This window comes from Pelodiscus sinensis, chromosome 2 (genome assembly GCF_049634645.1).
Source record: "Pelodiscus sinensis isolate JC-2024 chromosome 2, ASM4963464v1, whole genome shotgun sequence".
Lineage (NCBI taxonomy): Eukaryota > Metazoa > Chordata > Testudines > Trionychidae > Pelodiscus > Pelodiscus sinensis.
In genome coordinates, this window is record NC_134712.1 from 198,202,931 (window position 1) to 198,223,600 (window position 20,670).

General features: G+C 43.4%; 1 protein-coding gene across 5 annotated transcripts in view; it reads left to right on the forward strand.

Annotated features, from left to right (window-relative positions):
• OSBPL3 (oxysterol binding protein like 3) overlaps positions 1-20,670 on the forward strand; it is a 127,272-nt gene that overhangs the window by 80,950 nt on the left and 25,652 nt on the right. For 4 of the 5 annotated variants that reach the window (XM_006138372.4, XM_014581221.3, XM_006138373.4 and 1 more), the window contains exons 8-13: positions 3,299-3,402; positions 3,518-3,610; positions 4,228-4,381; positions 6,965-7,095; positions 14,034-14,138; positions 19,953-20,087. In XM_006138372.4, coding sequence (XP_006138434.2) covers positions 3,299-3,402; positions 3,518-3,610; positions 4,228-4,381; positions 6,965-7,095; positions 14,034-14,138; positions 19,953-20,087 — 722 coding nt within the window. The remainder of the gene's footprint in view (positions 1-3,298; positions 3,403-3,517; positions 3,611-4,227; positions 4,382-6,964; positions 7,096-14,033; positions 14,139-19,952; positions 20,088-20,670) is intronic. The other variant, XM_014581222.3, reaches the window with a different exon arrangement.

A 20,670-nucleotide genomic window follows, 5' to 3' on the forward strand; every position in this document is an offset into this window, starting at 1 on the left:
CCACCTCATGTGACTTCATACCGACACAAAGTGCTGTCAAGCAATTGATGGCACCATCTGCCCGCTGGAACAGTACCACGCCCACATGACCAAGGCTAATCCTCGCCAGCCTTCGCTCCACCCATTGGCAGCACTCAGAAGGCTTTCCCAAGTAGGCCAGCATTGTTCCCATTTTACAGCTGGGGAAACTGAGGCACAGTGGGGCCTGTGACATGCCTGAGGTCACCTACCAGGCTGGACTAGAAGCTCAGTTTCCAGTGCTTTAGGAGCTGTCTACACGGGTAGCAAAGATGTGACCGCAGCTCAGCCCAGAATAACCTGGCGCTCTGCAATCTGACTAAGGTGGGGAACAACCGCGGGGTGGTGGGGCTTCAGCAATCATGCCCTGACTAGCTCATACTGCGATCAAGCCTCCCCTGCTCAAAGGAGACAGTTCTAGGAACTGCCCGCCAGCCCACGGTGCAGCCCAACTAATGGCAGCGAGGGGCAGAGACTGATATCCGGCAGCCATCTCCTGCCCCCACTTCTCCCATCTGCTCAGCCCCTCCCCCAGGCTTGCTGAGCCCTGTAGGGCAAGCTTTGGACTTAAAATCATAGAACCATAGAACTGGAAGAGAACTTAGAAGGCCATCAAGTCCAGCCCCCTACCCAAGGCAGGACCAATCCCAATTAAATCAACCCAGCCAGGGCTTTGTCAAGCCAAGACTTAAACACCTCTAGGGATGGAGATTCCACTACTTCTCTAGGTAACCCATTCCAGTGCTTCACCACTCTCCTAATGAAATAGTTTTTCCTAATATCCAACCTGGACCTTTCCCACTGCAACTTGAGACCATTGCTCCTTGTTCTGCCATCCGTCATTACTGTGAACAGCCTCTTTGGAACCTCCTTTCAGGAGGTTCACTCCCCTCGTGCCACAACACCTGCCTAGAGGCACCACAGGGTCCAGCCCCTGGGACCCCACAGTGTGCGAGAGAACAGGGCCTGGCCTGACCTGACCCCCAGTTCAAGGGATCCACTTGAGGGAGGGGCCTGGCACCAAAATCTCACTGGTGCACAGGAGGATACAGGGCCTCTATAGGTTTGGGTTTGTGGGGAACAGCACACGGCTGGTGGGTGGGAGCCAAAACAAAAAAGTAGTCTGTGTAATGGTCTTCTGTTGAGATGCATTTTAGTAGTTAAATTCTTGGACTGTCATTGCTTGTAAAAAGTGCCATCACGTGGGTGGAAATCAGGTAAATGTTGCATTTTATTGAATATCAGCAGAACTGACTTAAATGGGGCCTGTGTGGTGTGTAGTCTTGCCTTAATCTTTGTATTCATGCCTGTCAGTGTGAGAGAAGCTATTTGTATATATTTGCATGTAGATGCAACCACACTTAAGTTGAGGCCCTCAGCATGTGCTGAGAGTATCAGTGTGTCCCCCCGGGGCTTCCAAAGTTGTTGCCCTTGCTCATCCCTGACGGGTATCTGTCTAACCTGCTCTTAAATATCTCCAGTGATGGAGGTTCCGCAATCTCCCTAGGCAATTTATTCCAGTGATTAACCTCCCTGACAGACAGGAAGTTTTTCCTGATGTTCAATCTAAACCTCCCTTGCTTCAATTTAAGCCCATTGCTTCTCGTCCTATCCTCAGAGGCCAAGGAGAACCATTTTTCTTCTTCCTCCTCCTCATTACACACTTTTAGATACTTGAAAGCTGCTCTCAGTCCCTTTTCAGTCTTCTCTTTTTTCCAAGCTAAACAAGTCCAGTTCCTTCAGCCTTGCCTCATAGCTAATGTTCTCTAGACCTTTCATCATTTGTGTTGCTCTTCTCTGGACTTTCTCCAGTTTCTCCACATCTTTCCTGAAATGTGGCACCCAGGACTGGACACAATAGTCCAGCGGGGGCCTAATGTGGATGACTCATTCCTTGCGTAGGGGACGTGAGACTGGATGGGTTAATTTCCAATCCTTTTGTTTATTCTTTTCCTAAGCCAGGAAGGCACAGTGGTTCTAATGGGGGCTCTGCAGGCAGGCAGCGTGCACTGCCCCCTGCCCGAAACCCCTTGTGCAAGTGTTAAACTGTCCAGCTCACCCCAGAGGTGACTGCATATCAGCATTCCTGAAGCAACACAGCACCAGCAATGGACAGGGGAATGGCTCCCGGGCATGGTTTGCTCATGACTGCTTCAGTCCCTTTCCTTCCCCTCCCCTGCTTTGCAATGGGGCTGTAGACTCTGAATGAGCAGCGTGGAGGCAGGCAGAGGTGTCTCCCTGCAGCAGATGTAGACACGTCTCTGTATTAACTTCTCTCACTGAAGTTTTTAGCTTTGTAGTGAGTCCTTTTACATGGAAACTTTGCATTACATCTTGGTAGAATAGTCCCTAAAACAAGCGAGAGACCCTGTTTCTGTAGGGTGAATGAGGTGGGAATGGATAAGGCAGAAGGTGAGCACCTCTAGGCAGTTGCAAGGGTTGGAGAGGGGATGGAAGCCAGATCCAAGACCAATGAGCCCTGGGAAGTGGGCCCATTGAAAGGAGATTGGACCTGTGGACACCTTGGGGATCAGCAGAAAGGGCCTGCTTTGGGAAGACTCCTCTTTGGAGGTGAATGTGACAGCATTGAGACATCCCACAGAAGCAGGTGCCACAGACATTAACTGCAGATTCATGGGGTGGCTCACAGATCTTGCACATGCATAAGATGATAGACCTGCAGAAGTGGGGGAGCAGTGGCGTAGCGTGGGGGCCAGAGGGGGGACCAGAGGGGTAAGTTGCCCCTGGGCACCATTGCTAGAGAGGTGCCAATTTAATCCCATTCTGCTCCCCCGTCATCCCTCAGCTCGCCTGCTCCTACTCCGCCTGCCGCCGGCAGCTGGAGCCTCCTCCCCACCTCTCTGCTCCTAGCCCGACCCTCCTCCATCTCCACCGGCGGGTTAGTGCATGCGGGAGCCTGGCCCCAAACTGGAGGTGGTGGGGGAAGATGTGGTACAAGTTCCTCTCCTCCCAGGGTCAGGCTCAGCTGTGTGCCAGATTCGGGGCTCTGCCACATGGGGGCGGGGGGTGCACAAATTTTTCCTTTGCCCCGGGCACAAACACCCACATTGCACCTCTGCTCCAAGCCTGACATGACATTGCTCTCTCCACAAAGGGGTTGACCGTGCCAGACTGTGGTAACAATCTTTGTGCTGTTGGCACCAATCTGCTACTAGGCTGGAAAAAATAAGAAATGAAGCAAAATTTGACTTCAGCTGTATGTAAAAAAATTGCCTTCTGTGTCCACACTTCGTGAAAATGTTTTCTCTTTTCAAAACAGATCTCTCGTGTTGTCACACATATTTAATGGAAATGAGCCAGCTGTTACAGAGCATGGAAGTTCTCCATAGGACATGTTCAGCACCTGCTATAAATGCTATGCAGGTCAGCTGTGAAAATTATTATTTCATGGAGGTGGGGGGCTGTAAGATGTTGATTCTTCTTATCAGTAATGTTTTATGGCACCCACCATTGTTGTTGTTCCCTCTGTTGTTAAAAGGGTGGAACTTTTGAAAGTCCAAAAAAAGAAAAAAGAACACACAGGAGGTGGCGTTCTAGAGTTATTGGTAAAGATGCCAAAGGAACCTTGCAGGTAACTGGAACAGTCTTTTTCCTCTCTCAGCCCAGCTTTCTCAAAATGTTAAATTGCTTATTGATCCTTTCTTGCTCTGGCATTTCTAAGGAAATCCGAATCCCTCTAAATCAAGCTATATGTAAGATTAGACTTCAGTGTCCTGGTACTTACATGACTCATTGAGCAAAATCCTGGCTTCTTTGATACCCATAGCAAAATTCACCTTGATTTTGAAGTGTCCAAGATAGATTTCACACACAGTCTCAACCTAGCCTCCATTTCTGGTTCAGAAAAATTGCAAATCTAACAGCATTTATTTAACTGTTTATAAAATGCTTCCACAAATCATGTTATTGGATAGTTACAAGTTTAAATGATGATGCAACACTCTTCAGACTAAAACCAATGTTTCTGCTAAATTTTTGCCAAATCTCCAAGTTTGAAACCTTTGAGCATGGGGTCTCCTTTTTTTTTTTGGGGGGGGGGGAAGGGAGGTCATATGTATTATCCAAGTAAAAACATTATTGATCAACAGCTGTTCCTCCCATGCTGTTGTCTGATTGTACAATGTCTGCAATGCAAATGTAAAACTTTTACTTGTTATATTTTACCAATTGTAAATGTTCTCCTTCTAGGTACCTACAGTATTTTCTGCCCCCATGAGACTGCATGCTTCCAATCCAAATTTATCTACAATAGATTTTGGGGAAGAAAAAAATTACTCTGATGGCTCTGAAACATCAGAATTTTCTAAAATGCAAGAAGATTTGTGTCAAATCGCACAGAAAGGTAAGTGAGATTTTGCGTGTTTCAGCTAAAATAAGAGTGGGATATCTGAGGCTGGCTTGTGTAAAAATTAAGGTCTGGATAACTTCACATCCCATCCCCCTGCTTCCAAAGGTGTAGCGGGCGCTGAAATGCTGTGGACTCAGGTCATTAAAATAGTAGCATAGCATTCAAATTATTTTCTTTTCTTCAAAACTTCAGATTTAGAACCAGAATACACTCTGAGCCCTGTCCAAGTCCAGAAACCTTGTGCTGTTACAAAACTTGTATACACATCCAATCCGTGGATATCTGCAGGGTTCTACACCTATATAAATTCACACTCGTTTTAGGTATACCTTTAAAAAAAATTTTGTTTAAAGGGAAATTGAACTGCTTTCCAAGGTGTCTCTTCAAGGACAGATCCTCATCAAACCTTGTGACCTCAGGATAAGCCAATTTAAATGGAATTTGTTGCAATTGTCACTCCCTGTTGAATGATGGTAGCCTACATTTCCCCTCTTCTCCCCCCCTTCCCCCGCCCAATTGTGATTATACATACAGTAGATTCTCTTATCCTGGAAACAAGCAGTTGTCCTAAAATCAGTTCCTATAAAGACGTGTGTGTGTGTGTGTGTGTGTGTGTGTGTACGCACGCGCACTCTTTTGCTATCGTGCTCACACAGTATGCACTCAGGATGGTCCACAGTATCTCAGAGCTAACATTTGTTTGTGATGCAAGGGTTGCTATGGGAGTAGCCTATTTTTAGTGAATACAGAAAAATAAAATCTCATGGTAAGCAGCCAGAGGGCTAGCTCAAGCTGCCACTGAGCAGCCTTCTCTGCAAACACTCTTCCATAGCTATACTCTGATAACATGAAAGAGCCTGTCTACAGTCATGCTCTAGCACAGTGTTTCTTAAACTTTTTAAGACAGAGGAACACCAAACAGTAATAATTTTTTTTTTATGGGAAACACCAGGGATTTTTTGTTGAGCAAAACAAAAAAAAGGTCAGGGGAGTTTTTTTGCTCAATAAGTCACCTGCCCCTTTCAGGGTGGCCATTTTGAATTCTGTTCTCTTCGGCACACCTCCAACTGCCTCGCGGCACACACAGTTTAAGAAACACTGCTCCAGCAGTATCTTTTTATTTGGGATCTGGGGCAGTGAGGAGAGTCCTTGTAAATATCATGCAGGTTTTTATGAGCAGGAAATAACTTTTTTTTAAAGGGTTCCACTATTACATCTCACAAGTCATTTTTCCTTGGCTAGGTGGTGGTATCATAAAAATTTATTTGTTTTTCCCCTGTGATGGTGGTAGTGGTAGTGGTTTAGATACTGTACTGACATAAGAACTCACCACTGAGCTTTACAAAATTAAATGGTGCCAAAATAAGATACTTTATTTTTACAAAAAAGTAGCACTAAAGTTGTTTCAGGGATCATCTTCTTTGAGATGTTTCTCCCACAATTTAGCACACAGAACATTTGTCATAATAAATAAGGCCCTACTTAATCTGCAACTTCCACTGCATTGTGAATCTCACAGTACAGGCAGTCCCCGGGTTACGTACAAGATAGGGACTGTAGGTTTGTTCTTAAGTTGAATTTGTATGCAAGTCGGAACTGGCATCCAGATTCAGCCGCTGCTGAAACTGACCAGCGGCTGACTACAGGAAGCCCGAGGCAGAGTTGCTCTGCCCTGGGCTTCCTGGAATCAGCCGCTGATCAGTTTCAACAGCGGCTGAATCTGGACGCCTGGGACAGAGCAGCTGGGGCGCTGCCGGGTAGGTCCCCGCAGTGCCGCACCTAGGTGCTGCGGGGACCAACCTGGCAGCGCCTCAGCTGCTCTACCCCAGGCGTCGACAGCGAGAAAAGCCTGGTCTGCTGGGGGGGGGGGGAGCGCACTAGCTGCACCCCCTCCCCCCCTTCCCAGCAGACTAGGGAAACGCGGGTGGCGGGACCACTGAGATGCATTGCGGTCCCGCCCGCATCCTCTGCGGCTTTGCTCTTTGTCTCCCTAGTCTGCTGGGGGCCCCCACAAAAGACCAGGGAGATGAGGAGCAAAGACGTGGAGGACGCGTAACTCGGGGACTGCCTGTATTGGGCTTCTACCACAGTTTTGTCAGCCAGGTGGCTGAGGGCAGGAACCCTGTCTAGCCCAGACATCTGATAGCCAGGGCCCCTCTTGTCAGTCCAGGCATTGTCTATAATGTCTTTTCAGCAAAAGGTGTGGCTATCCAAAAAAGGGGAGGGGGGCCATAGCATAACTTGGAGTTTTATTTTGTTCCAACAAATGTTTCTTAAATAGATCTCCTCCACTTTCTACAAATTGCCACAATTAATAAAGATCCATTATTACTTTATTTTTTTCCTTTGTTTTGTCCAAACCTCAGCAGCAATGATTTTACTATCATCCATGATTTAAGTAGTAATCGTGTGTCCTAGTAAAAATCCAGGTTTTAACCTGGCCTGTCTTTAGTGCTCTGTCCCAACAAGTCTTGTTTCTGTCACTGTATATTAAGCTACATTGATATGTTGTTTCCAATCTTGCTGTACAACTGGGACTTTTCCTAACTGTCTGCTTTTTTTTTTTAATTTGTTTAGCTTACTTCACCTTAAAGTCGGCTTTTAGTACAATCTCAGTTGAGAGAGAGAAACTTAAGCAGCTGCTGGAACATGATGCAGCCTCATCTCCATCTGCACAAATAGCTGGATTGAAGAATGCCTTATCATCCGTAAGTAATGTAATGTTGAGCTCTGTGAGATTCAGAAGGATTCGTTATAACAATTCATAAGATCTCTTTATACTTCTGTCTTTTGGGTTATATTTGTATCTTATTAATACTAAAGCAAAGTAAACTATGCATTTGGTGTTTCATATAATCCACTTATTCCATACTTTGGAGGTGTGCCAGGGCTCCATGAATCAACAGGACATTACTGTGGTGAATTAATCTATCAGTTGTGTATTTTATTAAGTACTGTATTGGAAATGTTTTGAGTCAGAGGTGGTGTTTGACTGAGATCCAGAGTTACTGTTTTCTGTAATTTGGTGTTTCATATTATACTAATAATACATATGGCTGTTGGGAACTGCATGACCTGATTGATAGATTTGAAATTATGCATAATCATAGCTGTGAAATTATGAATCCGAATAGCTTTATAAACAAAACAGAGCAGACACTCTTATTTTAAAATTTCTATTTTAATTTATCACAAAGGGGTGAGGAGATTTGTATTCTAGCAATCAGGCATTCCACAATGTGCTTTGGCCTAAAATCATTTTAGGTGGCTGAAAGCCTTTGGGCTGCCCTTTTTTAAATGAACTGAAATGCATCTAAAAGCAGTAGTTCTGCTTTCACAAGTATTGTTTATATTTTTTGCATTGATCAAATTTCTTAACTGGATTCTGGTGAAGACCGCTATAAATCAAAAAAAGACTTCTATGAAACACAATTCCTGGACTGGCACTAGTCTAGTCTCAAGTCCATTTGAGATTGATTTGGAGGTTTCCATTCCCAAGATTATTGATCAAATTCCTCAGATTCACTGTGGTTTATCTTCAGAGAAGGGATTGTAGTCCATTGCCACCATTTTGTAGATCTTGCATTTTTCTGGCTGGAGACAATGGTGAACTGATAGAAGTAGGTGCACAGCTACAGTTAGCATAGGTGATAACTACCATTTGCTTGCCAAAATCTCTGTTTATGGAAAGAGTTTTAGCTCCTAGCATTTCCACCAGTCCAACTTCGAGCTGCTTCCTCTTGGCACAGAAAACCAGAGGTAACTGAAGCTTCTTGCTTATCAGCTATGTCCATCTGACCATACCTTTCTGTTTGGCTTTTGTAAGGCCTGCTTCACAGCTGTACAACTGCCATTTTCTAAAGCTATTTTCTTACTACTTTTAAATCTGTAAGGGAAAAATGCTTAGTGTAGTCTCTGTGCACAGTGTAACCAGTCAGTTGTAACCTTTTCCCAAAAGGCTAAATATTGATATTCACATGTTTGTTTCCTCTTGAATTCCCCATGAAACACGCTGCCAACACTAATTTCATGCTGTTACATGATAGAGCTGAAAAAGAGAACATACCAAAGAGTGTGTTCTGTCTGAAGCGCCACACTCCTCAGCTCAGACACCACTGAGAGACCTTCTTAGCCTGGAAAGCCACAGAAAGCAGTGGTGCCACTTGCAGTAATGTGATCATCCCATGCTGCAGGGAATATTCAGGAAGAAGCCAAGAGCTTTCTTTGCAGGCATCTCCAAGGCTGGACATACAGCAAGAGTGCAACATTTATGATCTAAGTACCAAATTCTTCCTAGCTAAGACCTGCTTTCTTTTAAAGAGAACTCCAGCCTGCAGTCCTTACCAAGGTGTTTAAAGTCATTTCTGTACAGCCTGGCCCTGAGCTAAGTGCTCAGAGTAGTAGGCTCTGAAGGTGATTGGACAGATGTAAAGAGGGAAATATCACTACTCTCCAGGCTCTGGGGGAGAGGAAGGCTAAAAGACAAACTCACTTCTACCTTAAACCATATAAAATGCATTCGGCTCACAAATAAAAGGTGCTCTTTTCTGCTGAGAAGGCTGTAATCCTGTCCTTCGCAAACAGACCAAGAAGAGCAAATAAAGAGAAAATCCCTCTTCTCTGTTGAATACTAGAAGAACATTTTGCCTCAAACCCTGAGAATCAGGAATGAGGAATTCTAGAAAGTGTCAGTTCTTTTTCTTCCCCTCTCTATTGCTTATGTGACATGGTGCAGACTAGAGATAGCCAGTGCTGTATGTTCAGCCAGTTGGAAGGGGAAATATTAACTGAAATTCAAACTTGATGCTTCTTGATGGTGTATGTATTGTTCTCCTTGCTCTGTCGTGTCCCCTCCCCCCCACCATTATCAATCTGGGAAGGAATTTCTTGGGGGATAGAAAGAGAGGTGAGTAAACAAGGGAGGCTTCTGAAATCCAGCAACAAATTAAAAAAATCTGGGCCAGATCCTGGTAGAAGGCTCCGTGATGATGGCTTCCACAGCTTGGGCCATGGTGCTTCCTTGACAAGGTGATTTTTTTCTTGCTAGTAAATACAAACAATAACTGAAGAGATGCTTTTTAAGGACTTGGAGGCCTTCATCAAGTACTGACATCTGCTTGCTTTGCAAGAGTGATGGTTGTACTGGTGCAATCATCTCAAGAATACCTATTGTCAAACCAGAGGATTTTTTTGTCCAGTGCCAATGTCCACATTTCTCATAAGGCACTAAATATATTCTGTGTGTTTCACTCCCAGGCCTGTGGTCTGAAAAATACTGGCTAGGAGGCTACTATGACTGAGACCCTGAACATCAGAGATTCACTCAAAGAAAATCATTATTCCTGTAAGTTTGCTGCTGGAAGGCTGTTGGGTGGATAGTCATTTCCATAATGAGGCTGTCAGGAATACATCTGCACCTGTTCCTAGAGGAGATACCAAATAGAGCCAGCTATCGCCAGGAAACACTGGAGACAGTGTTGGCAGGGAATATAGAAACATGCAAATGACCCTTGTCAAATTATTCTAAAAGCCAGAGGAAATATTTCAAATCCAGTTATAGAAAGCAGCCACTTGGCTGTAGTCCTAGCAGAGATTCCCCCTGGAGATATTTGGTATCCAATAATGAAGGTCCTGGAACAAGAACACTGGAGGCTGACCCTCTCTTTTCCCTTTCCTCCTCCTGACAATAAAATGTTGCACAGCAACCAGAGGTTATGACAGAAGCTGAACACAGAGCTGATGGGATTTCTTTTCTTTGTGATCCAGCTAGACAGCTTCAACAATAAACTCATGAGATTTGTAGCAAGGATATGTGCAAGACCCAGCGTGTCCAACCAGTTCTGAAGTAGTAGCTGCTATAGTGGCTATTGCTATAGCGAACTAGCCACATTATTCTGAAATAATGAATAATTGTTCAAGCCAGCTAGCCGCACTCAACCAGCCATGTGTCTAGTGCAGGGGTCGGTAATCTATGGCTCACGAGCCAAATATGACTCACTAGGGAGCAATATATGGCTGTTTTGAAGCTCAAGTTCAGTGTCCGCCTTGTTCCCTCCACTGCAGGGAGCCCGTGCTAGCGCTATGGCCTCGCATGCCCCTACAAGATTAGAGCACCAATGCTGGCTTTCTGTGGGGGGAAGGAGGGTAAAGCCAGCACAACCTGTTCCTGCCCCCTCCCTCCTGGCCAGACATCTTACTTCCAGCCTGCTCTTGTACCTCACCTCCTTTCCAGACCTTGTACCTTTATTCCCTTCTGCACCACACTTCTGCTCCAGATCCTGCACCCCTATCCCACTCGCTGGCAGCCCTGTCCTGCACTTAACCCCTCATCTTTGGCCCCATTCCAGAGCCTAGGGGCCCCCACACATTCCACTAACTCGAACTCCAGAAGAGAAAATATGGCCTGAGGGCTTGAACCTCCCTTTCCCCACCCTTCCTTCCAGCATGGGGCTGAAAGACCAGGGGAGTGTGGTGTTTCAGTGAGGGTTGAAGGTTTTTTGTTGTTCCTTCTCATTTATGTGGTCCCTAATTGTTTTTGTTTTTTCCTGTGGGTCAGTGGCCCCCTATCCAGAAAAGGTTCCCCACCTGAGCCATAAATAAAGTTGAAACCTTTTGTTTTGGACATAATTTTTAAAATAAAATATTAAGCCTGGCCAACATGCCCCCAACTGAGGCCTAGCCCCCATCTGACTGCAGCTTCATAACCTTCCTGCATCCCTCCCCACACACCCCAAACCTGTGCCCTGAGCCTATCATACACCTGAACCCCCTGCCCTGAGTCCCATACCCTCACATCCCCAGACTCCTGCATCCTCATATCCCCAGTCCCCTGCCATAAGTTTGACAGGAGACCACCTGAATGCGTGCATGAAGGTGGATTTGACAGTTACAATTTAAACTGCAAAGAAATATGCAAAAGGATGCAGCAGCAGAAGCCCCATTAAATAGTGAGAATACTGTTTCATTTATGTTTCTATTAATCATTATGTCAATGATTAAGTTTGTATATGTTCAGTCATGCAATGGGCGTTTTTATATGCCTTTGTTAACCACTTGTTCTGAGTTTCAATGTAGTTTGGCTCTTTGGTTTGAAAAGTTGCCAACCCCTGGGCTAGCGTGTTGGACACCATGGCGCTAGACCTATTCTTAGCTCCTTCACTCAGCCCTGGCAAACCTTCCAGAAGATAGATGGCCTCTGTTCCACGCAGAGCCACCAAATACCTCTGATCAGAAGAATCTCCTGGGAAAGTGTTATACTGATCCCCAAATACTATATTTAAATGGATAAAGGAATCCACTTTCAAAATGGGAAACTTCAAGATCAGCAGTAACTGCAAAATCACCTTGCTCCAGGAGACCTGGCAGAAGGATTTCCAGCTTTCCAATCTCATTGATTATGGGATTCTTTGATTCTCATACAGATCAGACTGGTACAAAACCCAAAATATATTCATGAAGTTACTGAGGGGCAGCAGTCAGTACTTAATTTGTGCCAGAGCCTAGCTCTGGCACCTCTGGGCCAGCTGAATCAGTTGTATTAAAAAATGGAGAGTCCCCACTACCTCTAATTACAAATTTTAAGCACGTGGGACAGTTGTCATTAGGTTGTCAGCCCCTCTCCCTCTCTTCTCTATCAGTTCTAGGAAAAAACAAATCTTAAGGTATCCAGGGAATTGATTTTTTAGTAGGAGTATTGTATAATCACAAACAAAGGACACTAAGACTATCCAGCCTTGGAATGGAAATGGGTATCACAGAAGGCTGCTTAATAATTACAGACCTTTCTGGGGAATGGTGTCATGACTCATCTGTCATGCCCACTTGGATAAAATGTGACTTCTACAATGTAATCTCTCTTTTTTTTTTTTTTTTTTTTTTTTTTTTTTTTTGAGGGATCATTAGGGGAACATGAGTCTTATAGTTAGCTATCTAAATGTTGTCTCTGCAGTTTGAGAGAGTGTATTGTCAAGTTATCAAGTGTATTAATGAAGTTGTTTAAAAAACAACTTCATTAGGAGTAAAGCCAATAATATGGCTGCTCTGGGGATGACTTTTAGGAAGCTTTTTGTGTCGTAAGTTCAGCTTCAGAAGCACTCGTCTGGGAACTAAATAGGTGTATGGCCAGAAAGATGTGGCTGCGAGGTATTAAGTTGCAAGAGCATCCAGTTTCTGCAGTGAAAGCACATGCTCAGAAATCAGGACTAATGCTCTGTTACCAGAAGGGTAAACTATCAAGAAGGAAATGTTTCATAGTGCCTCTGCCAAGTGCCAACCTTCCAGTGTGTTTTTTTCCAAAAATTCACAGCCTGGCTTGTTTATGAAATGGTGAGGGAATACTTGTCAGGGTCTCAGGCATTGAGGGTTTTTTTTTTTTTTTTTTTTTTTTTTTTTTTTTTTTTTTTTTTTGGAGACATCCTGACTAGAACAAGTGAACTCACCTCCCCTTCCTCTTTACTTCAGTATTTTAAAATTACCAAATCATGTTTGAATGCACAACTAGAAAACCCATTTTATACAGCATCATTATTGCTATTTTCTTTTCAGATCTCTCTGGATAGTCATCACCTTTATAACGATATATCTTATTTCTGAAGAGATGTTTGCTTCTGAAATAGAGTATAGAAAGGGACATTCCGTTATCACTATTATTGAGAAATGCGTTTGTTTGTTTTTTAAACATGTTAATATACATACTATGCATAAAAAAATATACATAATTTTCAAATGTTTGGTAATTGAATGTAACAGTCACAATATATTTCTCTGTTTGGGGAAGACAGAGCTACTCATCTACGCTTCATAACCCTGTTTGATCTTGCGCAAAGTATATGGTATTTAAGATATGAAAAGTGCCTTTCCTCATTTTCTCTTCTGTTCCCCAGTTTTCCAGCCACACTGCCAATTGAACTGTTCCTCTATCGCTAGTGTTCTTTCTTGGAGAAAATGTTGTTGGCCTCTCTTGCATAAGAGCTGTACTCTGCTTGCTCCATCCTTGCCTAAGTGGCATAGTTTTTATAACCCACAGGTTCAGCTGCAGCAGAAGAAAAATTGGGGGCATGTTTATAGGAGTAAAGCCAATAATATGGCTGCTCTAGGGATGACCTTTAGGAAGTGCCAGTAGTCAGGATTCATTGCCAATGATGCAGTGGCTGAAAGGAAAAACCATGTTTCTAGGTGCACAACTTTATTGTTCTGGGGAAAACAGTTTGTGTTAACAGTGCATGATTAAAGCCGGTGGTTGTAAAAGGGGATGAAGGAAGAGACCTCGAAAGGAAAAATAACCCATACAATAACATCTAAACTTAAAAAAAAATTACAGAATCTAGTGGCCTTAAGATTTCCCATCTCTCCATTCTGTTTGTTTGAAGTCTCCCTTTCCTCCTTGATGCCACTTCATCACTTAGTCCCTTCTCCCCATCCCTCTTCTTTCCCCTCCCGTGCAACTACTCATGTTTGAGACAGAGAAGGAGCAATGTCTGAAGCATTTGTGATATACTAAATGCAGGATCAGTAACAGGTCGTGTATCTAGTGACTGTTTTCCGGCTTCATTTAAAATGTTCTTCTGTCCTTTTTGCACAATGAAGCCACCATCTACATTAGCTGAGAACTTTATAGCCCCAATATTTTTTTGTTAAATGTTTCCAGGCCATAGCACAAAACACAGATCTTAAAGACCGGTTACGCAGAATACATGCAGAGTCTATGCTTGATTCAGCAGCTAATGTGAAATCAAGTCCTGATTTGGTGAAGGTGGGTATGGCTCTTCTGCTTCAGTGGTGTCTGTTACTGCAAACTTTCCCATTTATATTGTGTCTAGCTGTATACTGTCCTGTCCCTGTGTTCCCTGCACAGTGAGTTGTATAAGCAAAAGTTGCTCCTCTTCTCTCATGCTTGTGGCTCACGTGATGTTGCATTGTGCAGTGTTAACTTGGAAGATATGCTGTAAAATAGTTTTTCCTAAACACTTCCATTGCTTTATTTGCTGTCAGGTCATTTGTTCTTCTGCTTTTACTTCCCCTTGGCCTTAGACATGAGCAAAGTCACCACATCATTCTGGGCATTATTTTCTCTCATCTTCCCTAGTTGCTACAGTTACCTGTATAGCAGCTTTAACAAAGAACCCCAATAATTGAAGGGGAAGAGTTACCTTACTGTAAAAATACATTAAGTATTGTACTTCGGGTGTCTCTTGTTCTACTGAATTTGGTAAAATTGCTGAGGAAGGAAGCCAATCCTGTATTTGACAGATTGCCTAATTGTTAGACATTTCTATTGTGACTGTGTATAGAAACCATTTCATTAGAAATTGTATGTTTTATGTCATCTGTAATGTATTAGTTAACATACTCTAAAAAGAGAGACATTTAATTTTATCATTCCCAATCCCAACTAAATCAACCCAGCCAGGGCTTTGTCAAGCTGAGACTTAAAAATCTCTAGGGATAGAGACTCCACTACTTCCCTAGGTAACCCATTCCACTGCTTCACCACCCTCCTAGTGAAATAGTTTTTCCTAATATCCAACCTGGACCTCTCCTACCACAACTTGAGACCATTGCTCCTTGTTCTACTATCTGTCACTTTTGCCATCTTGGCTGTGGGCATCATCAACGGCTGCTTTCCTGCCCTCTTTATGCAGCCCTGACAAGGAAAGTGAGCTGCATGTAAGGAGCTCTGATATTGCTCCTCACTCCTCCCTTTCCAGCCCCAAGGTTCGTGGAGTGGGAGAAGCAGCAGTCTAATGGGCAATGTCAGCTTCTTTGTTCATCCAGGTCAGTTTCTCCACATGGGTGCAAAAGGAGTATGAAGAAGTTAGGGGCTCAGGTGGGAGGTGAAGGGGATGCAGGGATGGGAGCAGAGGAGGGGAGAGCAGAGGTTGGGATGAAAGGGACAATGTCCAGTGATTAGGGATGTAAGAGGGAGGTGCAGGGATTAGCAATATAGAAAGGTTAGGGGGTAAGGGCTATGGGTACACTGACCATAAGTCCCAGATTTTCCAGGACAGTCCCAATTTTAAATCTTCTGTCCCGTTGTCCCTATAAAGGACCAAAATGTCGCAGAAATTCTCCCATTGCACCTCTGTCTTTTAAATGTAGTAAGAGCCAGATGGCAGAGTCTGGAGCTGGTGGGTGGGGCCTAAGGTGTCAGAGCATGGCTAAGGTTTGATTGATTGGTAGGGCCTTTATATCATGTGTCCCCATTTTTGGTTTGGAAAATATGGTCACTGTAGCTATGGGGAATGCCATGACCCCAAGGGGCCATGGGCACCAAAAGGCAAGTCCACCCAGACCAGCTCTTAGTCTTGAAAAGATTTTCTTATTAATACATAAAAGACCTTTCCATGACAGTGGGACAGTGCTGAAACAATGTATATACCAGGCAGTACATGCCTAAATAAATAAGAAAAAAGCCTTAATGTTTCATTCACAAACTGTCTGTAACTTGGCTCAGGATTTATCTTCATTATTTTAAGGACCAAGGCACTTACCTTGGGTCTGTTTCATTCTAGTTTAATGTGTTCTGGATGACTGCTCTATAGCAGAGGACTTGGTGAGAGAAAGGGCCACTGTATTAAAGTATGTCTTCAAGTGCATTCAAGGAAACAGTTACTCTATAGGGTGAGGCTTACCAGTTAACTGCTGTTTCTGTCTAGGAATGGGAATGGTTATCCCAGTCTTCCTGCAAGACTTTCATTATTATATAACTTCCCCTTACTGACAGAGGATTATGAAGCTGTAAATTTTGTGAAATGGTACCTCTTTACTATATTATCACAATTTCAGAAGACAAATCTATGCCGTTGCTGATGTTTGTGCATTGATCTTATACAGCACAGCAGAATCTTACTGAGTGGCATAAGCTCCTGTGGGAACACCTCAATGAAGCAATCCTCCAAATTCATCAGAGTATCGTTGTTGTTGTTTGGCACTAGAGCACTTCACTTAGTTAATGGATTGTTTTACCAATACAAATACTAAAACATGCTATTAAATGTAAGAGATGGATTATTAGAACAAAATAGGGAAGCTGCAGAATGAAAACTTCATGCTGTCAATCGCCTGAAAACTATTGCAAGTATGTCCGCAGACAATACTGGGCTAGCCAGTGCTTGTTAGCCTCAAAAGAAACACACATTTCTGGGGAGTTAAGGGAAATACGTGAGAAATCTGGGCAAGCAGGACCGATAGCTACAAACAGATTTAATAACATCCGAGGAGGAGTGGAACCACCTCAAAAGAACATGGGTGGTGGCAGTGGAAGAGGTTTGTGGACAATGACAATGTAGTGTGGGAGGAGAGGAGAAGGGAGATGTAGTGGTGATGGACCCATGAAGAGCAGATGGCAATCTGAAATGGAGTGCAAGAGGGGCATAAAGAAAAAGAATCCACTGAGTGCAAATGAAAGTGAATGCAGAGAAACAGTAAGCTGCCAATCAGGCAGTGAAGGCCAAAGATAATGTCCCTAGACAGCCTGTAAGATGAGTTTGTAAACAACCCACAGTTGGCTGGCAAAGATTTCTATAACACTGCAAATATGATTCTGTGGAAAGAAGGCGGGTACTGCCATACCATTTGTAAGTTATACCTGGGGAGACTCCTAGTAGCACCTGAAGAAGGAATGAAGAGGTGGAAACGATATCTAAGTTCTGAAATGAGGCAAACCCTTTTGGATGGAGTTGCCCACATGTGATGCCTGAGACAGGCAGACATGGAGGAAGAGATGAAAAATGCAGCCCAGAAAATGAATGGTAAGACAGTGGAACCTGATGAGGTGACACTGGAGCTGGTGATAGTCTTGGGTGAAAGAGGCATAGAACAGATGAGCAGAGTGGCTAAAACAGTCTGGCAAGACAAGAGATTCTCCCAAGATTGGGGCAAGTCTATTTTGGTCCCAACACATAAAAGGAAAGCATCTGTGAATGTGGAAACTATTGAGGTTTACAATTACTGTTGCATGAGATGAAGGTGCTGGGTCATATTTTAGTTGCTAGTGTTAAAGGAGTGTTGGGAACCATCCTCAAAAAAAGAAAAGTTCTATCACAGGAAAGGATGAGGAACCACAGATGCCATATTTTTCCTTCTGCAAGTGATAGAGAAGGGGCTGAAGTACCAACAGGATAGCTTCTGATCTTCTATAGACCTAGAAAAAAGCACCTGATAAAATGGACAGAAGGATGCTCACACCAGTGCTGAGGGACTATGGAGTTTCATACACGATGTAGCTCACCCAACATAAGGATTCAAACATGGTTTCTGGAACAAGTGCAAGTTGGACTGCAATGGGGGGGAGGGGAGTCAACCTTCAGTCCACTCCTGTTTACTATATTGAGGGACTACGTCAGCAAGAGTTTTCCAATGGGAAAAGATGAGAAGCTATTTCATGCAAGTGATGTATCAATACAGTCAAGAGTTTTTGGGACAATACTAAATCATTGGTATGACTGTATAAGCAGTCATGGGATGGAAGTGACTATGCCTAAGACAGTCACAAGAAAACTGTATATAGAATTTAATGAAGTACCATTAAACCAAACTGACCAATACAAGTACCTTGGCAGCTGGGTTAGAGAACAAATACTCCAGACTGGGGAGTGCTGAAAGAGAATGGAATAACATCTCAGGGGTGTGAATGACAAGCATATGCCACAGAGACTAAAAGCTCAATTGTGTGTAGTGCTGCTACTCCGTTCAGAAATAGGTGCTAAAATGAGATGTTGTCATGCAATAAAAAGTTACACAAGGACAGATGGACTTCCATCCTAATCATTTGCAAAGTCCGTGATGTGGCTGACCAGATCCAGCAAGGATAACCTGTCGGGTTTGGATGCATGCGACAGGTGAACGAAGAGGACCTGGTGAAGATAGCGCAGCAGGAGAGGCAAGTAGAAAAGGAGACCATGAGTAAAGCTGTGAAAGTAATGGATGGATTGCATCAAAGAAGGCGATAAGCAGATGAACACTGGTTTGCAAGCATCTATTGCCTTCATTTGATCAAGGAAACAGCTCAGTCCAGGATGATGGGCTAAGGAGAAGATGTGTGCTATCTGTCTCGTGGTCAGTCACTAAAACTCATTGCACAGAGTATATTCTCTGTTATCTAAACGGCGGCATCCATGTATTATATTGATCTTACAATAAACACCTGTATGTGGAATGAAACTTGAGCAGTAACATGTTAGAAAACAAGAACACTTGTTCTTACCCATTTTGTTTCCCTGTTTGTCCTGTAGATAGCCGAAAGTAATGAGTCTCTTGATGCGTCTCCTGCCATCTCTAGCCTGCCAACAGAATCACTTTGCCAAGTACAGACGGTTTAAGACTTGCTGTGGTTCAGGACTCTCAAATCCCATTATAGTGTGTAGACTCTGCTATGAATCCCACACCAAAGGCTTTCCTTTTAAGTAGCATTGATAATACGATATTCTTCTTCATTAATAGGAATGTTGCAGGTATGGACTGAGGCCAGCACTACAGCTACATAAGTGGCCTACCAGCAGAAAGAGCTAAGAAAGCAAGACTTTTACTTAGAATACTCTGTCCCCTGTAAATCTATGCCTATGCACTGAACGTTGTCTTGGGAGGAAATAACTAAGTTGCAGGGGCTATGGGAGTCTGTTACATGTAGTGCAGCATCCATTAAAATTGGCCCGGAGTTTGAGGATGGTGGTGTGGGTTGGTCAGGTGGAGATGCTGACATGCAGCTGTAACATGCACAGGCATGGACTGTGCAAGAGTTGTGATACCAGGCTGCCTGAATGTGGGGGGCACAGCCAGGCTAATTGCTGGTACCCTCTGTGGCTGGTCCCAGTGCAGTTAAGAGTAAAATGAAGAGTTCCCAGAGGTAAAAGTCCTGGGATTTTGATGATGGATCTTGGGCTCATGTCATAGGGTGAGACATTGTACCAGGGCAGGGATCTCAGCCCACAATGTCCCTCCCCCTCATGGTGGGGAGGATGCTAGGATGCAGAATTGTCTCCTCAGGGGGTAGATGGAAGAGAGCCACCCAGTGTTATAGGTTGTGTGGTAAGGAGCCCTGTAACCCCTGCACTGGAACCAATTAAGTACCTGTAAACAAAGAGTATGGATGATGGGTGGGTAGCAAACAATAAAATAAAAGTAGTGTAATATCACTTAATTACGTGCATATGTATGTCTTCATTTTGCTACTATGTCCACATCAATAAATGGTGTTTTAGTAGTTACCTTCCTTTCATGAGGAAGTTACACTCATAAGTCTAGCTAAACAGATCACTTGGCTGTTGCAATGTTTTAACAGCTGTCTTGAAAAAAAAATGCACATGAAAGAGAAGTAACTAATTCTGCAAAATACCATTAATAAGCTTCCCTTTGTCATTTGTGTGTCTGATTCTTCCTCACTCTGCTGCTTGGTCCCCTCTTAGGAATACATGCTATCTACAGTACAGTGTGCAGAGTGCATGCATTAATTCATCTGTGACCGTGTTTTAAAGCGCCCTCTCTCAGCTGTGTATCTGTTGGCTTGTACATACAGGTGCTCTTTGCTACTTACCTTTTCTATAAAAGCCTTTTTATTTATTTTGAATAGGAAAATTCAAGGGAAGGAAATAGAAGCCTCGTTCACCAGCTCTCCAATGAAAGTAGACTATCTGTCGCAGACTCTATCTCAGAGTTTTTTGATGCTCAAGAAGTCCTGCTGTCTGCTAGCTCTTCAGAGAATGAGGTCTGAGCACAAATATCAGAATATCTTCCTGATGTAGCTTACTTCAACATATTTAACCTTTTATCTTTCTGTATGGTAATTGCAAACTTGCTGACCTACCATAAATGAAATATTTTGGAGCATTAAAAAGTCAAACTTAATAGTTTGCTACTCTTACACACTTTTTAACTTAAGCTCAAGGAAGTGGCTGAAGAGGTAAAACAGGCAATATAGCCTGCAAGCCAAATTTTAAAATAGAAATGGTAAGGAATGTGTTTTGCTGCAGCTGTCCAGAGTCATCCCACAGGAGCTGCAAGAAATTTTATCAAATGATTGAATATTTGTAAATTTTCTTACGCCACCTGTAGGCTGACCTATGGCAGATGCTGATGAAACATTCCATTTTAAAACTGTTTTATATTTCATGAAATCCCAAAAAGTTAAGATCAGACTTCAAGAAAAAACTCTAAAGTTTCAGGATTAAAAAAAAGTTTTTGCCTTCAATAAAATCTTTGTGATTATGAAATCATTTTAGTAATGGATCTTTGATCTAGATACTTTTGTATTGTTAGGCTTGACTATTGTTTCCATGCAACACAGACAC